The following is a 24,993-nucleotide window of genomic DNA, read 5'->3' as shown; positions in this document are numbered from 1 at the left end:
TAGGTGGGGCCTGCCCAGTTTACCTAGGAGGTCGGCCCCTTCATCCACATCCCCGATGACCTCAGAGCCTGCCGTTGACAGCTCGTGGTACAATGAGTCGGTGTTGATGCCAAAAGCTTTGTTCACAATCCCCTGAGTCGGGCTGTTAGGGTGCATAGGCCAGGAGATAGAGCAGAGTCAGGTACCATGAATCTGCTGCATGTCCACCCCCTTCCCGCTTTGCCCAGTGCAGCCAGTCTACACTGACACCACGCTGCAAGTGCAGGTGTGGACAGTAGACAGTGAGAGCAGGAGCTTTACCAAAGGCACCAACTCAGGTGGACACTAAGTCCCCTGGACCCTAGGGCTTGGTCCGAGTTAATACCTGCTTCCTGTGCGGTCTAGGCGGGTCTCCGGACACATGTCCAGCTCTGGGGTGGAGTCGATAATGTCTTGAACGTCAGACCACTCATCACTGCTGCCCATGCCTACGGGAGAGCACAGAGGGACCTGGGGTCAGGAGAGGGTCCAGCCATCTCTGCCCTGCTCACAGCTACCCTCTGAACTCTTATCTGGAGACCCTAAGCTAGACTAGCCACTAGGCTGGGATCATCAGAAAAGGACTCTTCCCTGCTGATTAAGTGACGCAGAACCCCCAAACTGTAAGCATCTGAGGGAGGTAGGGCTGCAGTGTCTGTCTACATGGTATTGTCTGGCAGCAAGTCCATCCCCAGAGTCCCTATGTCTGCATAAGCCACTGAACTGCTCCTTTTCATGATCTAACTGAACAGGCCAATTGTCATTCCCCTTTCTTTCTCTTATTTGTCTGTGTGCTGCTGGGTGACTGGAGTCTACTGTGCCATGCTAAAATGTGTCCCCTCAAATCCACATGGTATGGACAGACCTCTGGTGACTGTATTTGGAGGTGGGGCCTTTAAAGAAGTGGGTAAGTTAAAATGAGGTTACTGATCCAATCTGAGAATATATCCATACAGAGGGACGGCCCTATGAGGATGCAGGGAGGAGGTGTCAATGAGCCACAGAGACAGGCCTCAGAGGAGCCAGCCCTGCCACACCCTGATCTCGGACTTCCAGCCTCCAGACTGTGAGGAAGGACATCTCTGCTGCCCAGGCTGCCCAGCCTGTGGTGTTTGTGATGACAGCCTGAGCAGACTGCTACATCGGCCCAAGGTAAACCTGTACTCAGAAAAAAGTCTCCCCACATCTGTAGTCCCAGCTACTTGGGAGGTTGAGGCAAGAAGATAATCTGAGCCCAAGAGTTTGAGGTTGCTGTGAGCTATGACGCCAAGGCACTATACCGAGGGCGACAAAGTTAGACTCTGTCTCAATTTAAAAAAAAGCTAGCCTTGGATAAGACAGTGCAGAGCTCAGGGACACTGGGACAAGCGCACACCTATGCTCACGTTGCGCATCTCCTGGGTGACCTGGACTTCCATGTTGCGGCTGTTGCGCTTCTCCCGGGCCCGCTTGCTGTTCTTTGTGCCAACCCCATAGCCTCCCAGGGGCTGCAGGCTCTCGTTGAGTGGCGTGACTGCGGCTGAGGGCACAGAGGATGTGGGTGTGTTGGACTTGGTGCCTGTGGTGCTGGGCGTGGCGGCCGCTGAGGACTGGCCGGACTCAGACATCTCATCTTGTGGACACTAGGGCCAAACACAGGGGGAGGGAAAGCGAGTCACTGGGTCCTCATGCCCACGTCTCCCACATGGCCGCCTGAGGCCCTGGCGCTCCGCTTGGCCACTCCGCCGTAGTCAACAGCACCTGCCTGCTCTGCTGGGCCAGGAGTTCCTGCTGCTGCCTGTTGGCTGGTTCTTTCAGCCTAGTCACTCCTAGGTCAATTCATGCATCCAGCTGCTGCCTCTGGCTTCCCAGAGCAGTGCCAGCTTACTTAACCAGTGTGAAGTAGACTTTTGGGCTGCACCCTCCACAGCACGATATGCCAAAGCCTGGTGGGTTGGGGATGGTGCTATCCAGAGGACACTGTAGGCGACCCTTTGCAGCTAGTTGTCAGTCAAAAAAAAGTCACAGCCCAGCCTAGGGCAAAGAATACTAAACAGGGATCCAGGAAAGAGGTCAATCAGGCTGATGCTCCATCTGACCGAGCTAAAATACTGCATGAATCCACTGGTCTTGTCACTGCTGCCCTCCATGGCTACCAGAAGGCTCTGCCTTGGCTCGCATCAGTGGCTGGAAAGGAACCCTGTGGTATACAGCCCCCACTGCCCACCTGGACCAGAGTTCACCCCCAAAACCTAAGACTAATTGGATAAACTAAAATCCCGTTTTTTATACAACAGGCTAGCACCCAAATATTCCCGGGGGGGAGCACAAATTATGAAAAATTGTTATCAACTATTTACCTTAAGAACATCATTGGAGAGGAATACTTTAAAAAAATTTTTTTTATTCTGTCTCCACAGACACTGTCAAAAGTTGCCAGAGCCAACTATGTTGCAAATTGTCCTGGCAGAGCTCAGGGAGGAACAGGTTCCATTTAGATAACATAAGACATGAACAAACACATTCTTTTCCTGATCAAAGTATTGGACAATCTCAAGAAAAATGGCTGCCCATCTAACCACTCTTTTGTTATCCAATATTGATGACCCCCAAATGGCCCTGAGCAGGTCCTCACAGCAGCAGCCTACCCAGCCCTGGGGTACCCCCCTGGCAGGGCAGGAAGGGCAAGGCTGTGCTCCTGGGCAACACCCCCAGGCAGGTGTTGTCCGAGTTGGTAGGCTCCCCAGAGGGCACCTTGGAGGCCTTTCTAATGCTCAGGCTGCTTGCTAGCCCTCTCTGCAGCTGGGTGAACACTGCCCCAACTCAGACCTCCCTCACTGTGTAGAGCAGATGGGGCTCCCAGAAGCCACGAGCTGGCTCTGAGATATACCTTGCTACTTTGCACAAAAGACAGATGTCTGGCTTAATCTACCAGCCTCCTAAGCTTCTGTATAAGGAATCTCAAAATGATACATCTTTCTCCACAGTGCTAGTTCTCAACCAGGGGTGTCTTTGTGCCCAGAGGAGGTTTCTGGGTGTCACAACTGAAGAGGAGGTCCCTAAGACACTAGGGAGTGAGGCCAGAGATACTGTTCAACGCCCTTGGGTGCCCAGGAAGCCCATAGCTAAGCACGTTCCAGTCCCAAATGTCACCTGCACTGAGGTGAGAACCCTCACACCACACCTATCTGCCTCCCATGGATGTGGCTTTGTGTAAACATCTTACATTTGGATTCCAATGCTGCGGCTTAAGCTTTATTTGAGAAGAGCAAAACCCTTTCCTCCTCTTACCACCACCAAGGCCAGAGTAAGGGTCTCTCACACTGAAAGTCTCTGTGATGAAGCTTTCAAAGAACCTTGCCAGCCCCACATATTAGAGGCACCCAGGTATCCACTTGGGCAGGACCCTCTGCCACCACCCAGCAGAGGGAGGCAGGGAATTTCACGCAGGCCAGGTGGGGACCAGGTGAATGGCTGAGACTTGGTGCTGGACCACCATCCTTATGGCCTATCCCCAGGCTGTTGGTAACCTTCATGATGATGGGGCAGGTCTGTAGTCTGACCGTGCTTCTTCTTGGTTCCCCTAGCTCTCCCTCACCCTGAGGGGCCACCACTTACCCATGGGATACTGCCCCTGGTCACAACTTACCTACAGGCAAACCTCTCAACCTCCTAAACATCAACGTGGAACAGTGACCTCCAAATGCAAAGAACCCAAACTCTTAGCGGTCATTCCTCACCATGAGTAGCCACAACTGTTTGGTTAAAACACTGAAAATACAGTACATAAAAACAAAAAACAAAACAAAACAAAAAACAACAAAAAATTAAGAAATTAGAAAAACTTTAAAACCTAGAGCATAAAATAAAAAGAACTTAGATGTAATTATTTTTTAAAAAGAAAAATAAAATAAAATATACCTATGAACTAAAACATAAAACACTACAGTTTATGAAAAGAAAGACTATCTTAGACAATGCAGAGGTGAAAGAAAAGACACTGTGAAAGAATAGCCACACCAGACACAGACATGAGGAGGGGAGTCTGGGCCAAAGGGTCAGGCAAGAGCCTGTTAGGGCTTTCTGAGATTCACGTGGCTTCTTCTAATACTTACAGGGCAGGTCCCAGCTACAGGCCCCACATGAGCCACTGTAACTGGCAGGGCCAAGGAAGCCAGGTCCCACAGGCCTTGCTGACTCCTTCCCTGTGCACATGGCACAAAGAATAGGGGACAAATATCCCAAATGTCTCAGACATGCCACTCCCCAGAGCAAACTCAGAAGCAGGGCCCCTTTCTGACAGAGCTGGCAGTCTGCAGCAGCCTCCTGCAGGCAAGCTGGACACTCAGAGGAGGAAGGACAGTTGGCAAAGAATGCAGCAGGAAAGAAGCTGCCAGAGAAGCCCTGGCCCCACATCCTTCAGCCCAACTATACTGGAGGCCCAGGGCCTTTGCCTCTATGGCATCCTCCAATGGCTTCCACGGAAGAGCCACCCTAGGAAGGTGGCGAACTCTACCTGGCAATGGGGCCAGAGGTCTGTCCTGAGATAGCCTGCCTCCCCTGGCCTGAGTTCCCAGATCAAAGCCAGCGGCCAGTGACCTCTGGCCCCACAAGCTGGGGTTAGTTCAGTGGGTAGCTATGTATACCTTGGTGGGTGGGTGGGGGAGGTCTGTCTTCTCAAACTCAGAAGCTGAGGAGGTGTGACCAAGGACAAGCAGAGCAGAGCCTGGCACAGAGGCATGACCTCCTTGCCTTTGCTTTCTCTCAGCAAGTGCAGACCTTAGTCCGGACATTTCTCTCTCTTAGGAACAGAATACGGTTGGGCTGGGGGTTAATCTGAGGGTGATGCTTGTATTTTGGGGTGTGGTTTGGCAGAAGGCCACTAAGCTCAGCCCTGATAGACATTGGGTACCCCTGGCCACAGAGTAGCCTATTCAAGAAACAGAGAGGTCTAGTCCAGACTAGAAGGGGCCACACAAGGCCATGCAGAGTAGCTGTGGCAGCACAGGGCCTGCTGTGTGGCCCGAGTCTCCACATAGGCCTGATTCGTCTCCCTATTTCTGTCTCGTGTCAGGGCAAAGGTGGATTAGCCCAGGAAGAGCTGCAAAGGGTAGTTTGCAAAGACAGGGATTCTGCCTGAACAGACATGGGGCACCGCCAGCGACGGGGAGGAGACCCTCACTGCACGGCACGGCTACAAAACCTGGTAGTTGGAGCTGGACTGCAGCTGGCCGAGGTCACTCAGATGCCAGTGGTCCCCCGCAGGCACGAGCTTGCCCCCCATCTGTGCACGTACCATGCCGTCCGCCAGGGGGAAGACATTCAGAGAGGTGGGGCGCTCCTTCCTGCTGGTATGTGGGGGAGAGGAGAGGAAGCAGTGTTAGAGGCGGCTACAAAACAAACAGAACCTTCCAGCTGATCACGCTTCTTCATAGCATCACACACCCCCCCCCCCATTATGCTTGATTTACTATTTTTATTTAGTTCAGTTTTAATAGTGCTGAAAAGCCCTGCGGACTGTCCTGGCCATGCTGACTAGAACCCTGGGTGGTGACTTTCAGATGCAGATCTTTCTTGTGTAGCACCCAGACATGCCTCCTGTGATGTTGCCACCAGCCCCACCTCTGACCCTAGGGCCAGCAGAGAGCATCTACCCTTCCCAGTCCTTTGTTCCTTGCCCTCCTCCTGCCCCTCTTTAGTGGCTTTTTTTTTTTTTGAGACTCACTTTGTCAACCTTGATAGAGTGCCATGGCGTTATAGTGCATAGCAACCTCAAACTCTTGGGCCCAAGCAATTCTCTTGCCTCAGCCTCCCAAGTAGCTGGGACTACAGGTGCTCACCACAACACCCAGTTGTTTTTTTAGAGATGGGGTTTTGCTCTGGCTCAGGCTGTCTCGAACCTGTGAGCTCAGATAATTCAACTGCCTTGGCCTCCTAGAGCACTAGGAATACAGGTGTGAGCTACCATGCCCAGCCAATGGTTAGTGTTTTTAACATGAGGCCTTATCATTGCAAAATGTTTGAGAAAGACATATTCAGAGTAAAGAGCATCCCCATATTTGCTGGAGCCCAAGGGGCACCCCTCCCTCTTCCCCAGCTGTTTCAGAGCTGACACCTAGGACAAAGGCTTGCTAAGGAAGGAGTGTTTGGGAGGCTGGAGCTGGAAGAGGCAGCCTCAGTGTGCCATGTGGGCTCAGACCTGAGGAAGGCCTTTTGCGGGCTGTGAAATGTGAGGACAGAGACCTGAGTTCCCATTTCACATGATCTATTGGAGGCTTCAAATCAGGTCGGCCCAGATGACAGAGACCAGGGCCAGCTCCCTGACAACCCCAGCTGGGAGGCAGGTCTCATAGGAGCCCCCACTGCCTCCAGCTGTTTAGGCATAGAATTACTCAGCTCTTGACATAGCCTCTGAGGCTCAAATCTCAGCCTCCAAGCATCGCAGGAAGGGGTACTCCTCAGGAGTCCCAAGGATGAGAAGGATGGGGGAGGGAGCGCACTGGCCACCACTGACTAATGTGGCTAGGTGGGCAACTTTATGACGTAGGGTTCTGGGAAGAGGTTTCTCTCTGGATGGAGGGCACACACAGTCCTAGGGCCAAGCCAGCTGGTCTATCCTGTTCAGTAGGATGCTGTTACCTGGAACATGAAGGTCCCTGGACCTGCTAGGACCTGGCAGTGCCATCTTACTGGTCTGTGGCAGGGACAGAGGCAGGGGAGCTGCACAGGGGCGCTCACTCAGGCTAAACCCACCCAGAGGGCAGTTTCCTGTTAATGTGCGCACAGCAGGTGGCTATTCTTAGACATGTCTAAACTGGGATCATAAAGAAGGATGTTGGAATTGGGAAGCTCTGGATATGCATATCTATCAAAACTCAGTGGGTCTCATGGCTCCACTCTCACTCTAGCTGCTCTCTGACCACGGCTGTGAGAGGGCACACACAGTCCTGGGGCCCAGATTGACCCCACTGGGCACTTATAATCATGACCTTGGTGATATGCACATAGCGGGCCCCCAGATCCAAGCCTTGACAAGCCAGTATAGTCTTGGCTATTGCCAGATGTTATAGGGTGATAGTAGGGAGCAGAATGGGGCCCATCTTGGGGGTAAGGGGTGTACTCATAGCTCCCCTGCCCACAGCCCAGTGCTAGGATACATCCCCATGCTCAGACAAGATGCTACCTCTGTTGTCTTTCCTTTGATCCTCCCTATAAAATCCCACCAGGGCTGGTCTCCAAGCCTGGTGAGTACCCAGGGTACTGCCTACTGTCTGGGTGTCTGAGCTTGAGAAACCTCATAGCTTTCTTGGGGGGATGTGAGTGACCTCTCCTTCTGACACCCTTGCCCATCCTTGTGGGTCAAGTCATCCACAGAAGTCACACTACCCAAGTAGGTCAACATTATGCCACTCACTCTGGGTACCATGCTAGGCACCAAGGGACCAAGATGGACATGATGCCAGGGTGGAGGCCCTTCACCCATCCATCATGCCTGGGTCAGTGCCAATCTGTAGCTAGAGCAGGCACTTGTTGAGTGAGCAGGAGAAAAAGTTGGGCCAGGACAGAGCAAGGAGCCCAGCACTACTGCCCTACTCTGTGGCTGTGCCAGTGTCTGGTCTGCTACCTCCTCAGTGTCAATCTCATAAGTGCAACTGGCCAGGACTGCTCATCTGTAACATCAGCTGCCAAAGGTATCTGACGTGGACTAAAGAGCCATCCTGTGCTTCTAATTATAGCAATTGGCCTCTTGGCTGTCCCCTTGGAAACCCAAGCCCAAGGTGATGTCCACGGGATGCCCAGGCACTGCACAGCTTTACCTTTTCCTCCACGACTGGCGAGGACTGAGGGGCAGCAATAGACACAACGGCCAGCACACAGCAGCGACAGCACAGAGGGCAAGACAAGAAGACAGCCATTTTAGAGCAAAGGTCATGAACATGTGCACGCACGCTTACAATGAAGTCAGATGATAACAGCAAGACACTTAGGGCCCTATAAGACAGACAGGTCACACACAGATGTCTACAAGGGACAGACATGTGACACAAACCCTCTGGGCTTCAAAAGAAGGCTTTGAAGGGGGCTTGTAGAACAGGTCAGCAAGTGACAAACATCCCCATTGCAGAGTGGACAGCGAATGTTCCCCCTTAGACAGGCCCAGCACACGTGCACACAGCATGCGGATGACAACACACATACATGCTCCTGCTCATGTGGCCTCTGCAGAGTGATGGCCCCCCCAACACTAATCAGTTTATTCTAATGACACAGACTCAGAAAACCAAGCCAGGAGTGAAGGAAAATGCTTGTCTGTGGTCAGGAGTATTAGCTGCTCAGTGCCGTGGACACCCTCACGGCCCTCAGAGGGGAGATGGGGGTCTGGGCTAAAGCAGATGGGACAGACTCAAATCTCTGTCCCCCAAGAGATCACAGGGTCTCTGCCAGAGAAGAAAGAAGACTCTGGTGGAGGGGAAGGTCATTCCCCATAGCTGCTGACACAGCAACAGCAAAGGGTCCAGCAGCCTGAGCCCTGCAATCTGCAGTTGAGGACAGCAAAGGGGCTGTGCTTTCCTTATCTCAACCAGCTCTTCCCCTTAGAGATGTGCGGCTGTGGCTGCTGTCCCCATTTGGGGTGGGTGGCAGGCAGGCATGGTGCACCCCAACCATCTTGTTCCCAGCTGGGGAAGGCCTAGCCTGGGAGGCTTCTGATGACGGCTGTTGCATTAGGGCAGACAGTTTTCAAGGGCTGGCTGGGCAGGAGACAGGGGAGGGGGTGCGGTAGCCAGGCCACACAATCCCTTCACAGCTAAGCTGCCGATGCACAGGAAGATGGCGGCCACCAGCCCTGGTCAGTTCTGACATACTATAGAGACTCTGGCTCATAGCAGAGCCACCAGGGGTCTAGGAACCAAAGTGACACAGCTGTTCACATCTGGTCTCGCAGGCCCCCTTCTGGCAGGATCAAATATGGTGGCAACCAAGGCTTTAGCATTAATCTGGGCAAAAGACCTTCCCCTCCTGGATAGGTGGGTCTGTGAATCCTGAGTCATGAACAGAGGGTCTCTTAGGGGCCTTGGCTGAGTGTGATGAAAGCCCCTGCCAGGCAGCCAGTACAGCCCTGTCACTCTTGCTGATGGCCCCAAGGCCCTGGATTCACAGAGGAGGCAAGAGCCTGAGGCTAGGCAGCAGCACGGACAGAACAGACCCACAGATCCACCCCTCACATGATGGATGGGGAGGTAGTCTAACAACAGAGCCTTCAGGAGCCACCACGCAGCTGCAGAAGGGAAGGGACCAAATGAGCAAGGCCTGGAGCATCCTGAAGTCCTGACGAGGAGGGGCAGCACCAGCTGCAGGATGGCCTGCCATGGGCAGGAGCCCAGTACTCAGAACCCAGAACCCAGGGGCTGGGCTGTGCTTGCTGCAGACTCTGCCCAGGGCTATGGGTCCCTGCTTGGGCCCTACACCACCTCACCATGGAGAGGCCCTGTAAATGGTAGGGATCTGGAGGCCTGACCTGGCCCACAGGAATGGGATGTAACCTTCAGGGGATGGCTGAGTTCATATAGCCTTAAGGTTCCAAGGACACTCGTGGCCCGCCGTCCTCAGTCCTAGAGTTACACCTTTTAGCCCCTCAGGATAGACAGGATACTCAGCTCTCTCTGGCTCGCCCTGTATAGGTGCTGAGGCATCTTCCTCCTGATGGGTGAGCCTCCTCTTGGAAGGCTATAGCTCTGGGGACCTGCCAAGGCCCTGCCTCTGCTGCTACTCAGATTAGTTGGTTCAGCTCCCACAAAAACAGCACCAAGACTGCTGATTCCAGGTTAGATTGTTATTCCAGTTATGTTGAAATCCTCTTGCTATTTTTGAATACCAGAAGTAAGGATTTCAATGTGTGAAGGAGAAAATACCCTAAGCTATGAAATGGTAGCCTGGAAATTAGTATTTCCTATTCTCAAACACAATTAAACATCTGAAAGGTCTTATGTTTTACCCAGCTCTTTTGTTAGTTATTTAATTTCATCACTTCATTTAATTCTGGAAATGTTTTGGGGTCAGCTAATAAGCAGCCTATGCCCCTGCTCTAAGGACTGGCATTTGTTGTGAGCCGCTGTAGATCCCAAGGCCTGTAAAGAGCAGTAAGTCTGGGTCTAGAGCTTCCAGGCCCTTGGCCCCTTTCCCCTGCCCAGTCTTCTCCCACACTGTGCCTTTGGTTTTCAGAAGACTCAAGTACAGAATCCAGACATTTTGCTTACAATTACCCAGAAAGTGACTGACAAAGCCCCAAGTTGAACATCCTGAACCTTCTGGTCTGCAGACACAACTACAGATCAGATAGGCATGAAGGAAAACTTTATATGATGTAACCAGAGGCTTTCTCCATCACAGTCCTAGCTTCAGGAGGCTCAGCTACAGGAATAAGGCCTGGCTCTGTGGGATGGGGGGGGGGGGTTCCAACTTCAGGCCCTTCCTCCCCCTGATGGAAACTCAGAACATCAGTCTTCTGCCCAGGAGGCTGCCTCCTCTGGTTTCCCTCAGGCCAGAGCCCTTGAGCTTGTGCTAACCCCTGAATGAAAGTGTTGACATTCTACTCCCTGGGGTCTGAAGTCCAGTTTTATTTTGACTCAGGGGGCACAGAAAATGGAGAAGGAGTGATCTTGGTAGGCTTCTTTCCACTCGCCAAGTCACACCAGCACCAAGTCCTCAATCAGGCTGAGCCGAGGCCTCACAATCTGCTGCCATGGTCTGCCATGTAGCAAGACAAGGCTCTGTGTAGGGCTGATCAAGACATACCAGCCTCCCTCTCTCTCCATCCACACAGAGCTGGTTATTTGAGGTGGGATATTCTAGAAAGTCAGCTCAAGCATTGAATTAGCGAACACTAAACGTACACATTTAGGTACATAACTATTTCCCACAGATTGCAATCTTAAATCCTGAAAACAACTCATCCCGGTCCATTCTATTTATTTATTTTTATTTTACAAAAAAGAAAGCAAGGTCTAAAGCACAGGGTGTCGGGCCCAAGCTACACCACAGACAGGTGCTGCAACTGGGCTTTAAGACCCACTTAACAATCCTGAGTTCCAGCTTCCTGCAGGACTCTCCACCCCAGGGAACTGTAGTATGGGGCTAAACAATAGGCAAGGCGTCACCTTGGCCAAGTACTGCACCTGGACTCAAACTTCTCCTCGCTCTTTGAATGTCAGCAAATAACAAGAAAAAGCCCTGTACTGATTCTGAGGTTACAAATATATTCCAGCGAGTCCACAAATTCACAAACACAGAACCCGTGAGTAATGAGGATGGACAGCCTGCGGGTCTCCCTGACTGAGCTGGGGGCCATGCCCGAGGCATACACTGGCTCCACACAAGCTGGTCACATGCCCCTTAGGACCTGGGCAGGCTCTGCACATACTCCAGCAAGCGCTCCCATAGGCTCCCTCCTCCAGGGTTAGAGGGGAGTGGAGCTGCTCTTGTTCCCCTGATGCTAGAGCACCTGCAAGCATGGTGACTAGACTCTGCAGCTCTGCCCGCCACCGTACCTCCTCCCCGGCAGGCTGCTCTCCGTCTGGCTGTTTCCCCCAACTTGCTGCATCTTGGATCTCTCGATATGCTCCACGTAGGTCTGTATCATCTGTGGGGAGCAAACCTCTGAGTTAGTGCTGGCTGTTGCCTACAGCTCTCTCCTTCCCTGTCTAACCTGCCAGGGTTCTCTCCTGTGCTACGTCTGGCAGAAACACAGACAAAGTGGAGATCTGTCCAGCACAGGGCTGACAGCTCTGAGGTCTGGCAGCAAAATGCCAGAAAAAGAAAATGCTAGAGAAAGCAACTAAAGTCAGTGCTGGGTCGCAGGCGCTAGGCTGCAACCTGCTCTCGTGCCCCTCCCCATACCTGCCCTCTGGGTCAGCAGTCAGCTCGCCAGGTACCCACCTCCGTGTGTCGCTGGTGCAGGGCATTGTATTCCTTCTTCATCTCCGACTCCCGCTCCTCCAACCGGGAAACTGGAAAACACAACCATGGCTTGTGGAGCACACAGCTGCTTGTCCACAGCTCTGTGCTCCTCTGGGTTGCACCCACTGGAGGACAGAAGGGTCGGGACAAGCCCTGATTCTGTAAGAATCCTCTGGGGGTGCTAGAAAGCAGATCTGGGTGGCATATTCTAGGTGCCATGAGAATATTCAATTCTGCCATGAAGAAAAACAGGATGCAGAAACTCACAAAAGCTATCTGTACTCAAATCAGCATGGGGCTTCTGAGACGTGGATAAAGCTCACCGATGTGCCAAGTACAGGGAGAGTGTGAGGGAGAAATGGTAGAAAACAGCAGAGTTCAAAGTGCGTAACCTCTGACATGTTGAAGGGCGACAGAACATTGGAAGCACATGAAGAAACTAAAGGCGCGGTTCCTACATGCACCAAGTGCTGGGGAGACTGAGTCACAGCCATCCCCCCTCTAGGCTGACAGTCAAGCCTCCCCTAAATGGGTGGCCCTAAATGGGTGAATGCTCTGCCCAAGAGAAACAGGTCTGTCCCCTGCTGGCACTGTCCTCGGTTCACAACCCTTGTCAGCTTCCTGGTGTTTGTTTTCAATTGACTTCACAAATTACATGGTTCAACATCCCATTCTGGCTAGTTCTCCTGCTTATGGCTACTCCTGGAGGCCAGTACTGCCCATCTGAGCATCTGCATCGTATCATGCCCCAGGGGACACTAATACCGTGGTGTGCGGACCCCACTCTGAGGAACAACATGGGTGTCAGAGTCCATATGATCTTCCCACAAGGAACCCGAGTAGTTACACACACTGCATACAACATGTGTGACTTGTAGACCCCGCCTATAATACATATGACTTACAGGCACTGCACACCACACGTATGACTTATATGAACTGTAAGCAGCATGTATGACTTGTAGACACTGCACAAACATATGACTTACTGGCACCACACACAACACATATGACTTATAGACACTACACACATACGAATTTCAGGCACTGCATACCACATATATGATTTACAGGCACTGCATACAACACGTATGACTTATAGACATTGCACACACCTGACTTACAGGCACCACAAACTACACATATGACTTTTAGGCACTGCACACAATACATATAACTTGTAGACAGTGTACACACATATGATTACAGGCACTGCACACCACACATCTGATTTACAGGCACTGCACACCACACGTATGACTTATAAGCACCGCACACAACACATATGACTTATAGGCACCGCACACCACACACATGACTTACAGGCACCATACACAGCACATATGACTTACAGGCACTGTATGCAGCATGTCTGACTTATATACAGTGCACACACATCTGACTTACAGGTACCACACACAATCCATATGACACAGGCACCACATGCAACACATATGACTTAAACACACTGCACACACATATGACTTACACGTACTACACACCACACGTAAGACTTATAGGCACTGGCTCGGCACCTGTGGCTCAAGTGGCTAAGGCATCAGCCACGTACACCCAAGGTGGCGGGTTCGAATCCAGCCCAGGCCCACCAAACAACAATGACAACTGCAACCAAAAAAAAAAATAGCCGGGCGTTGTGGCGGGCGCCTGTGGTCCCAGCTACTTGGGAAGCGGAGGCAGGAGACTCGCTTGAGCCCAGGAGTGGGAGGTTGCTGTGAGCTGAGATGCCACAGCACTCTACCCAGGGGGACAGCTTGAGGCTCCTGTCTCAAAAAAAAAAAAAAAAAAGACTTATAGGCACTGCACACCACACGTTTGATTTATAGACACTGTACACCACACATACAACTTATAGATACTGGCATGTAACATACATATGACTTATACACATTGCACACACATATGACTTACAAGCACCATACACCACACATATGACTTATAGGCACTGCACACCACATTTGATTTCTAGACACTATACACTACATGTATGACTTATAGATACTGGTATGTAACGCACATATAACTTAGACACATTGCATACACATATGACTTACAGGTACCATATACCCACATATGACTTATAGGCACCACATACCACACATTTGATTTATAGACACTGTATACCACACGTATGACTTACAGACACTGGTATGTAACATGCACATGACTGGTAGATATCAGCGTACAATGCATGTGACTGCCAGAGGAGGGAGCAGATGGACCGGCTCTGTCCCTAGCAGGTACTACCTGTGTGTCTATCCCTGGAGGGAACAGTGGAGCTGCTGGGGCAGGAGTGGAGCCACTGCCTGGTCAAAGGAGCCCAGAAGCCTTTTCTCTTCTCTCACCTGGCCTCACTCCTGGTGCTGACCACATGAATTTAACTTCTGCCTATAATATGCTTTTATGTTTTTCCTTCTAAGAAAAGAGCTGAGGCCGGGAGCAGTGGCTCATGCCTGTAATTCTAGCACTCTGGGAGGCCAAAGTGGGTAGATTGCCTGAGCTCAGGAGTTTGAGACTAGATTGAGCAAAAGCGAGACCCTATCTTTACTAAAAATACAAAAACTGAAGTAAGAAGATTGCTTGAGCCCAAGAGTTGGAGGCTACTGTGAGCTATGATGCCACGGCATTCTACTCAGGGCAATAGCTTGAGACTTTGTCTCAAAAAAAAAAAAAAAGCTGAAAGAGTTTCTCCGCATACATGAAATGCACTCTAAGCAAAGGGAATATTAAAGATTTTGTGTAATTCTACAAAAGGTTTATCTATGCATGCTTTAACAGGCCTTTAGGTTTGCTTCTGCTTTGCACACACCAGCACATTTATACTATATGTGGTTATAGGCCACCAGCCCTTTGATCACCTGCTAACTCTCAGGCTTCCATTAGCACAGTAGTCCTTAGGTCTTGGCTGGGATGCGGACATGCCCAACATTTCAAAAGCTTTTGCTTCCCCCAAGTTTATCTTAACTTTTCAGAGAAATGAAGGCACCTGCCACCCAAGTAACCAGGTAGAGCAGCAAATAGGTTTTGATCCTTAGAATGTCTAATTACATGCTCAGCGCTCGTCGCACAGTATTTGCGGGCCGGCCACATGCACCAAAGCTGGTGGGTTTGAGCCCAGCCTGGGCCAGCTAAACAACAACGACAACTGCAACAACAACAAAAAAATAGCCAGGCATTGTGGTGGGTGCCTGTAGTCCTAGCTACTTGGGAGGCTGAGGCACGAGAATCGCTTAAGCCCAAGAGTTTGAAGTTGCTGTGAGCTGTCATGCCACAGCACTCTACCAAGGGTGACAAAGTGAGACTCTGTCTCAAAAAAAAGAAAAGAATGTCTAATTACAGAAAATCAACATGACCCAGGTAATTATAACAGCGGCAGTACAGTTTAAGCAAAGACTTTTGAAAATTGAACCACCAGTTTTATGATAATGCTAGAAAGTCCCTTTTTTCCACCTGGCCTTGCAGACCCCTGAATGGTTATGAGGCCATCTAGGAAACGCCATTCCTCCACCCCAAGAGATGAGGCCTCAGGGCAGTACGGAGCTTTGTCTTAAAGGTCCAAAGAGGACTTAAAGGTCTATAGATCTGTGATTTGGGGGTCAGATTATAGTATGAAGCATTAAGTGCTATGTGATCAAAGGGGACTTATTTGTTTATTTTTGTTTCTACAAAGAATTTGAGGCCAATTGCAGGAATACATAGTAGTGTAAAGAGATGAAATAAGTGGCTGAAGAAATCACAGTGAAAATAAAATAAGGATAACACTGGGTGTCTGTCATCTCTTGTACTAAAGGCCCCCACTGTCCATCCCAGCTTGATCCCTCTCAGCCTGTTTTTATCTATCCTGTCCCTCCCTGCAGCTACTTACTCTGATCTGCATAGTTCTTGGCCTTCAGCTCCAGTTGTCGTGTCTGGAACTCATAGTGCTCCACTTGTGTTTGCAGCTCCTTCTTCTCCTGCTCCAAGGCATCTTCAAACTCAATGAATTTCTAAGTGTGGAAAAAAAAAAAAAAAAGAGCAGGTGTTGTGAGTGGGTCACAGCTTCCCTTTAGCTGAAGAGCCACAGGTGTCAACGATCCAGAAATCAAAGATGTCTCTGTTACCTGGAACTGGCCAGTGTGGGACCCAAACAGGTGTCTGCACTTTAGACCTGGGTTCCTGCCACTTCACAGTGCCTATGCTGTGACACAGATGAGTCCTGAGGGTACTGGGGAGCTCTGTACCCTCTTTTCCAGCTAATGGCATCTACAATCTCTGTCCAAAAAAGAACCTAGTGTGAAGGGAGCCTGTCATCTCTGATCAGAGCCACCTGCATGCATATGTGAGATTCAGGCAGTCACTCTGGGTGCCCCATTCAGAAGACCCCATGCTTGCTTTAATGCTCTGCTGTTGCAGTCTTGAATTTTTTTTTTTTTTTTTCTGAGACCATCTCACTTGTCGCCCTTGGTAGAGTGATGTGATATCATAGCTCATAGCAACCTCAAACTCTGGGGCTTAAGAGATTCTCTTGCCTCAGCCTCCCAAGTAGGTGGGACTATAGGCACCTGCCACAGCATCCAGCTGTTTTTCAAGATGAGGTCTCGCTCTGGCTCAGGCTGGTCTTGAACCTGTAAGCTCAGGCAATCCACCCATGTCAGCCTCCCAAGTGCTGGGATTATAGGCATGAACCACCACGTCTGGCTCTAGTCTTGAAATTTTTAATAATCTTTTAATACGGGCCCTGCACTTCCACTTTTGCGCTGAGACTCACAAATTTCGTAGCTGGTCCTATTTGTAATAGAATAGTATAATCCTGTCAATTCTAAACTGGAGCTGGGTCAAGTCTCTTTTTCTGCACCACAGTCATGGCCCAACTCAGTACACCATCACTGCTGGAATAACTGGCAACACAAAGTCTTATTCCCAGTCCTTAAAAAAAAACAGAGAGATTGGTCTAGCATTGGAATCTTAACCTTTCCTGGGAGGTTTGAACAAAATTATTATCAAACCAAATGAAAAGAAAGCACTTTGCAAAATAAAAGAAGCTCCTGAGAGGTCTGAAGAGCATAGTACCACTGGGGCCCTCGTGTGGCCAGGCCTGGGGGCCAGGCAGGGCCCAGGCTGGCCAGGCACAGACACCACCAGGTGTAATTCCTTCAGCAGCCCAGAAGGGGAGCTGTTAAAACCGCGATTTTACTGAGTAGAAAACTGGGGTACACTATCAAGAAATTTCATTTGTGAAAGCCTTACTTTAAATCTTAAAAGTCAAGCAAGGCTTTTAAAAATATTACTGCTATTATTATCGTTTTTACTTTGTAGGGATTTTTAAAAAGTTCTTTTCCCTGGAGTTCTTTTATACTATGCAATTGTTAATGCTTATACATTTACTATTGGCACATATCCATCACAAGTTCCTCTTAGATAAGGAATTGTTGAGTTTTAGATAGAAAACTATTCTAATTTATTAGGTGTTAACAGTGGAAAAATTGATATGTAAACAGTTATACAATGGAATACTTTAGAGTGATTAACATTAATGAACTAGAGTTCTATACATCAATGTTGAAAAATATCACAAAAATATAATAAGAGAACAAATAATTTATATATTGTTTTTGGAATACATGTATGAGTAAATGTTTAAAACATGCAAGGAATAATACCATACAACCTCAAAAAAGTAGTTAATTTGGGGATATGGTAAAAGTTGGGCCCTCTATATGCAGGATGTCCTTAAAATTTGTGTGCAATTTAAATTTTTTTTTTTTTGAGACAGAGCCTCAAACTGTCACCCTGGGTAGAGTGCTGTGGCATTACAGCTCACAGCAACCTCTGACTCCTGGGCTCAAGCAAGTCTCCTGCCTCAGCCTCCCAAGGAGCTGGGACCACAGGCGCCTGCCACAATGCCCGGCTATTTTTTGGTTGCAGCCGTCATTGTTGTTTGGCGGGCCCAGGCTGGATTCGAATCCGCCACCTTAGGTGTATGTGGCTTGCGCCTTAGCCACTTGAGCCACAGGTGCTAAGCCTAAATTTTAAATTTTATTTTATTTTAAATTGCAATTTTATTTATTTATTTTTTTGAGACAGAGTCTCACGACGTTGCCCTGGTTAGAATGCTGTTATGTCACAGCTCACAGCAACCTCCAACTCTTGGGCTTAAGTGATTCTCTTGCCTCAGCCTCCCAACTGTCTGGGACTATAGGCACTCGCCACAATGCCCGGCTATGTTTTTGGTTATTATTATTATTGTTGTTTGGCAAGCCTGGGCTGGATTCGAACCTGCCAGCTCTGGTGTATGTGGCTGGCACCCTAGCTGCTGAGCTACAGGTGCTGAGCCTATATTGCAATTTTAAATGGCACACAAACTTTATGGACACCCTGTACAATACCTATCTCTTCACAAATATAAAATATAAATGACATGATATTTAAGGTCTGATGAACGTAAATGATTGTAATACGAGGATATTATTTTCTATTTTCTGAATGTTTGAAATTTCTGTTATTAAAAAAAGATAAAGATGAGCATTTTGCCAAAAAATTTCATTTGTGGGCGGGTATGGTGGCTCATGCCTGTAATCCTAGCACTCTGGGAGGATGAGGCAGGTGGATTACTTGAGCTTAGGGAGTAAGAGCAAGACTCTGTCTCTACTAAAAATAGAAAAATTAGGCAGGCATTGTGGTGGGCACCTGTAGTCTCAGCTACTCAAGAGGCTGAGGCAAAAGGATTACTCAAACCCAGGAGTCTGAGGTTGCTGTGAGCTATAATGCCTGGCACTCTACCTATTTTTCTGTCTCAAAATAAATAAATAAATAAATAAAATTCATGAGCGGCACCTGTAGCTCAGTGAGTAGGGCGCCAGCCCCATATACCAAGGGTGGCAGGTTCAAACCTGGCCCTGGCCAAACTGCAACAAAAAAATAGCTGGGTGTTGTGGTAGGCGCCTGTAGTCCCAGTTACTCAGGAGGCTGAGGCAAGAGAATCAATCACCTAAGCCCAAGAGCTGGAAGTTGCTGTGAGTTGTGATGCCATGGCATTCTACCAAGGGCAACAAACTGAGACTCTTGTCTTTAAAAAAAAAAATTCATTTGTGACCACGGGCAATGGCTCATGCCTGTAATCCTAGCACTCTGTGAGGCGGAGGAAGGGGACTGCTTGAGATCAAGCATGGAAAATAGCCTTAAGCAAGAGCAAGATCTCATCTCTACTAAAAATAGAAAAAAAATTAGCTGGGTGCAGTGGCAGGTGCCTGTATTCCCAGCTACTTGGGAGGCTGAGGCAAGGGACCATTTGAGCCCAGGAGTTTGAGTGAGCTATGATGCTATGGCACTCTACCTAGGGTGACAGAGTGATACTCTGTCACAAAAACAAAACAAAACAGCCCCCCAAATAAAAACAAAACAAAACAAAAAGAAACCCAAAATAAATACAAAACCCAGAAATTTCATTTTTAGGAAGCATCAGTATCAGCTGAGTTCTTAAGACATAGAGTTTCTCAGAAGATGTTTATATAAAACTAATGGTTGATTTTAGGTTTAGGGTATCTGGAAGAGTAAGTTAATCTGTGGTATCCACAGCTGTGTTCATATAACGACTCCAGCCAGTCAGTCCCCTACCCACATAACAGGCCCCCAGACACTTCTTCCTATAGCAGCTTCTAAAAAGGTCTTTCTGATGAAAACCACTGGGGCGCCTGCCCAGAGGATGACTCATTCTGTGCAGCAATAGATAGGGTAGAAAATCCCCGGGAGAGGGCTGGGGAGAGGTAGACAGGGGCGAGGCAGCATCAGGAGGTCTGCATCAAGGCATCACATGCAACCTGAGTAAAATGCAAAAACACAAACACCCCACAGCCAGGAAAATGCACGATTTTTTGTGTAGCCATAGGAAAAAATAAAAATAAGTGGTTTTGAATTAACCGTGAATACAACTTGCATGTGAAGAACAAACAAATGCTATTAAATGACTGACAAGGATATTTTAATAGGGTAATTTTAATTTCTAGTACTTAAAGGTAGGGTGCCGGCCCCATATACTGGAGGTGGTGGGTTCAAGCCCAGCCCCGGCCAAAAAAAGCAAAACTGCAACAACAACAACAGAATTACGCAAACATATGTTTTTGCAGAAAAATCAAATTAAAAGAGGAATATATTTTTAACAGCCTAACACTACCATCTAGAGAATCAGTTAAAAGTATGTGCTGCTCTTTCAGATATGTGCGTGTACGGAGGGCAGATGTGCCATCGTTTTGTACATAGTATTGCGTGACTTGATTGAGCCTCTCATTTCTATTGGAGAGTCCTTCCACACCAGTAAATGTACCTGCTACTGCCATGAAAACACGTGTATATTATGCTGTGAGTACAACTAGAGCATATGACTTTCTGCTGGGCTTCCAGGATGCTTTAAAATGCTAGTATCATCTACTGGCTTCCTGCTCTCTGAGGCCTCTTCAGAGGGTATCCTGATTCATGCTCCCCTAAACAAAGTGGGCAGAGATCTTTTCCAGGACTCTTGTCATTTCTGCACAGAGTTAAACAACATCTCTGCCACCTGCCAGTGGGACTTGGCACGGTGTCATTGTTTAAATCTTAGGTTCTCTGGTTACTAGTGATATTAACATTTCTCACAAATCTGCTGGTCACATGGACGACTTCTCTGGTCATAGCTCATTCTGTTCATGTTTTTATTATTGATTTATAAGGACTTTCTAGGACCCTGTCTCTTTTTTATACTGCAAGTGTTTTTTTCCCAGACTGTAGTTTGGGTGTAGATGTTGTCTTAGTACTTATTAACTTACCCTTTCTCCATCACTTTGAGACACTAGCTTTGTCACACGCTAAATTCGAGTATGTATTTCAGCCTGTTATGAACCAGTACCAGAGGTTTTTTAAAAAACTTGGCATTGTGGTGTTATAGTATCTTTCTTTTTAGAGACAGAGTCTCACTTTGTCCCCCTTGGTAGAGTGCTTTGCATCATAGCTCACAGCAACCTCAAACTCTCGGGCTTAAGCGACTCTCTTGCCTCAGCCTCCCAAGTAGCTGGGACTACAGGTGCCCACCACAATAGCCAGCTACTTTTAGAGATGGGGGTCAGTGAGTTTAGGCAATCCACCTGCCTTGGCCTCCTAGAGTGCTAGGATTACAGGCATGAGCCACCACACCTGGTCTATAGTTATCTTTTGGTATCTGATCTGTTATCCCTCTTACATCTTTCTTCCTTTTCAACATTTTCTTTGTTGTTTCTGCTTTTTTTTCTTTTGACACAGAGTCTCACTTTGTTGCCCCAGGTAGAGTACTGTGCTGTCATAGCTCACAGCAACCTCAGACTCCTGGGCTCAAGCAATTCTCTAACCTTAGTTTCTGGAGTAGCTGGGATTACAGGTACCTGCCACAATGCCCAGCTACCTTTTTTTTTTTAAAGTTGGGGTCTCACACTAGCTCAGGCTGGTCTCCAACTTGTGAGCTGAGGCCATCCATCTGTCTCCCGGAGTGCTGGGATTACAGGCGTGAGTCACTGTGCCTTACCTTCTTTTATTTTTTGAGACTGGGTCTTGTTCTGTTGCTCAGGCTGGAGTGCAGTAGCCTCATCATACCTCACTGCAGCCTCAAACTCCTGGTCTCAAGTGAATCTCTGGCCTCAGCCTCCCAAGTAGCTGGCATTGTAGGCACATGGCATTACACCAAGTTAATTTTTCTATATTTAGTAGAGATGGGGTTTTATTCTTGTTCAGGTTGGTCTTGAATTCCTTAGCTCAAGTGATCCACCCACCTTGGCTTCCCAGAATGCTAGGATTATAGACGTGAGCCACTGAGTATGGCTTATTCCCACTTCTTTTTCTTTCTATCTAGATCAACTTGAGAGTTGTCTTGAATCACTCACATATTTATTTTTTAAATATGCAACTGGCCTGTCAGAGAGCACTAGGTCTGTGGCCTTTAGGAAGAGCCAAATGTTTAGTTCTTGTTTTCAATGAGGTGACACTTAGGGCCAGACTTGGGATGAAGCGAGAACTCATCTTGAGCAAGCGAAGAGTAGTTTGATGAGGCTTTTAGAGCCAGAAGGTAGAAATATCTTCCTTTCTTCAAAACCCCTTACTGTCCTCCCTCTGAGCTGAGCCACTAGGGCTACATGCAGAGAAAATGGTTCTTTGGTGACAGTGTTATCTCACCAGAACTTTGACCCTGTCCATATTTCATCTAACACCAGCATTTGACGCTTAGGGGGCAGCTGAAAGATTTCCAAACTAAGACAATGTAAGAAAACCCATTCCTAGTTTTCCCAAGTCAAGAAAGACTTTCCTGTGGTCTACCGTGGTATGTGACAGTTAAAATCTAATAAACGTGACAGTACCTGTAGCTCAGTGTGTAGGGTGTCACCTACATACATGAAGGCTGGCAGGTTTGAACCCAGCCTGGGCCTGCTAAAACAACAATGACAATCGCAACAAAAAAATAGCTGGGTGCTGTTACGGGCACCTGTAGTCATAGCTACTTGGGAGGCTGAGGCAAGAGAAACGCTTAAACTCAAGAGTTAGAGCTTGCTGTGAGCTGTGATGCCACCACAGGACTCTACTGAGGGTGACATAGTGAGACTCTGTCACAAACAAACAAACAAACAACAAAAAAAACTACCTCTAGTAAACGTGAGAATGCCCAAAAGCCCCGTAAGCCTAAAGATTCCTAGTAAAGTTGCCCCCAAACCCAGTCACACGTAGAAATCCTCTAACATTATATTTTAAGACCTTTCAACATCAGGAAAAAAGAGCAGATTTACTAAGAGAAAAACATTTAAGTAAGCATGTACCCAGACATCCTTAAGGACAAATGCCTATATACCTCTGTGGCAGCAACTCCATTGCAGAGAGAGGACCCTGTGATGGGTAAACACACAATGTGTCTGTTTCCCAGACCATATGGAATCCTGTTGCCAAAGGAATGGCTAAGGGCTCAGCAGCCAATGTTCTTCTTCTAGGCTTTCTGTCCATTGAGCTTCCCAGGCTGATAGGGTGGGCACAGGCAGTCATTCGAGAATGAGCAAAAAGCCCCATGAAACACACAAGTGACCACCAACAGACAGAAGGGCCATGGCCTAAGCCAGGCCCTCACTCCCCACTGCTTGGCTTCCCAGTGGTAGCCTGAGGACCAGCATCATATCAGCTGCATTGGGAGGGACCTGCAAGGTCTCTGAGGGATTGGAGATGCCATCAAGACCACTTTTTACTATCTAAAAGAAATTCTTTTTCCCCCTTCTTGAAAAAATTATTCCAATTGTTAAGATAATTTTAGTTAACAAAAAATGCAAGCCAACCATTTCACCTCACTTGAACATGTAATGCAATTTACATCAAATATGATAAGGGACATAAAGTGAAAAGAAGGCCAGACATGCTCAGCCTCTGCTTTTCACTTTCAGGGCCAGATTTGGGATGAAGCAAACATCACCTTCAGCACGGGAAGCAAGCACGAGAGAGGCTGTGAGAAAAAAGGCTTCTCTTGGCTGGCATTAAATGCACCAAGGCGGGGACAGAAGGATAGAATCCAAGTTCTATCAAACTCCAGACAGGGAGCTGGGGGAGGGGTATTGGCAGCAAGCTTTATTAACTGGCTTAATTCAAGTCACAAAAATCAGTAGGTATTTTCAAAGAAGTACAAAGTATACTTATTTACAGATCATTCACTTTAGATCTAAGAGAATCAAGAACTTTTCAGTGGTAAGGAATAATAGGGTAAGGCAGAGACTAACTTTAAGTCTACAAAGCTTTCTTTCTTTTTTTTTTTTTTTTTATTGTTGGGGAACTACAAAGCTTTCTTTAAAGTAGAATCTAACTGACCAGGGGTGGTGGCTCACACCTGTAACTAGCACTCTTGGAGGATGAGGTGGGAGGACTGCTTGAGGTCAAGACTTTGAGACCCTAGCTGGGCGTTGTGGTGGACACCTGTAGTCCCAGCTACTTGGGAGGCTAAGGCAAGAGAATCGCTTAAGCCCAAGAGTTAGAGGTTACTATGAGCTGTGACGCCATGGCACTCTATCGAGGGCAACATAGTGAGACTCTGTCTCAAAAAAAAAAAAAAAAAGACTTGTGATTGTGACTAGCCTGAGCAAGAGGGAAATAAAATAGAAAAAACTAGCTGGGTATCATGGCGGGGGCCTATAGTCCAAGCTATTAGGGGCAGGAAAGAGGATCCCTTGAGCCCAAGAGTTTGAATTTGCTGTAAGCTAGGCTGATGCCATGGTACTCTAACTAGCCTGGGCAACAAAATGAGACTGTTTAAAATAAAGTAGAATCTGATTGTAACAAAATATGAATGGAATTGAGAAAAAAATACAATTCTAACTATCAGCATTTGTGTTGAGTGAGCTTGCACAGTACTAGATTGTAAGAAAAATAAAAACTTCCTATTAGAAACACAGCGTAGAGTTTCTTAAGGAAGTATCTTAAGTACTATCTCAGCCCCAAATATCTCTTGAGGGTGTGACTATAGCAAACAGAAAATTTGTTGTGGGAGTACTAATTACACATGCTACAAAGTTAGAGTTTGTTTGAAATCATGTGAATAACCAGGTCTAATCAGAATGTCACATAGTACTTGGTAACACAAAGATGCATGAGGCCACCTTAGGGCACATCTTCTGAGCACTCCAAACATCAGTGACTTGAGTCTATGTATCTGCTGTCTATCCCTTACAGTGTGGATATGAAATACCCAGCTATTTCTTCCAAATACCAACAGGCCACAGGATACCTTTTCCAGAAGAGTTTTTTTCTTTTTTTTTTTTTTTAAAGATACATTGTTAAGATAGGTTCTGATGTCAGACTGAAAGCACATGTAGTAAGAATAAGATGGAGTCAGTCAGGCTAGGGCTGAGAGGACATGGCTGGTCTGGTTGGTTTTGTAAATTCAACTTTAACCTAAAAGTATATGTCTTGAGTAGGTTAGGGCAATTGGTTTAGGAGATTAACTTTTGAATTAGAATGTTATATGGATCATGGGTTATACTGATTATTGTTAAGATAATGGTTAATTATTATTGTTTTTTTTTT

General features: G+C 47.8%; 1 protein-coding gene across 3 annotated transcripts in view; it reads right to left on the bottom strand.

The window, feature by feature from the left end:
* Positions 1-24,993, bottom strand: part of MAPK8IP3 (mitogen-activated protein kinase 8 interacting protein 3) — a 56,636-nt gene that overhangs the window by 19,999 nt on the left and 11,644 nt on the right. For 2 of the 3 annotated variants that reach the window (XM_023513840.1, XM_012805825.2), the window contains exons 2-8: positions 15,836-15,956; positions 11,932-12,002; positions 11,544-11,635; positions 5,294-5,345; positions 1,394-1,640; positions 365-467; positions 24-142 (exon numbers count right to left, since the gene is read on the bottom strand). In XM_023513840.1, the coding sequence (XP_023369608.1) occupies positions 24-142; positions 365-467; positions 1,394-1,640; positions 5,294-5,345; positions 11,544-11,635; positions 11,932-12,002; positions 15,836-15,956 (805 nt within the window). Of the gene's footprint in view, positions 1-23; positions 143-364; positions 468-1,393; positions 1,641-5,200; positions 5,346-11,543; positions 11,636-11,931; positions 12,003-15,835; positions 15,957-24,993 lie in introns of all 3 variants that reach the window. The other variant, XM_023513841.1, reaches the window with a different exon arrangement.

This window comes from Otolemur garnettii, unplaced genomic scaffold, assembly GCF_000181295.1.
Source record: "Otolemur garnettii isolate 467f Iridium unplaced genomic scaffold, OtoGar3 scaffold00044, whole genome shotgun sequence".
In the NCBI taxonomy this organism is placed as follows: domain Eukaryota; kingdom Metazoa; phylum Chordata; class Mammalia; order Primates; family Galagidae; genus Otolemur; species Otolemur garnettii.
Note: the sequence above shows the minus strand (reverse complement) of the source record. Positions and strands in the feature narration are given on the sequence as shown.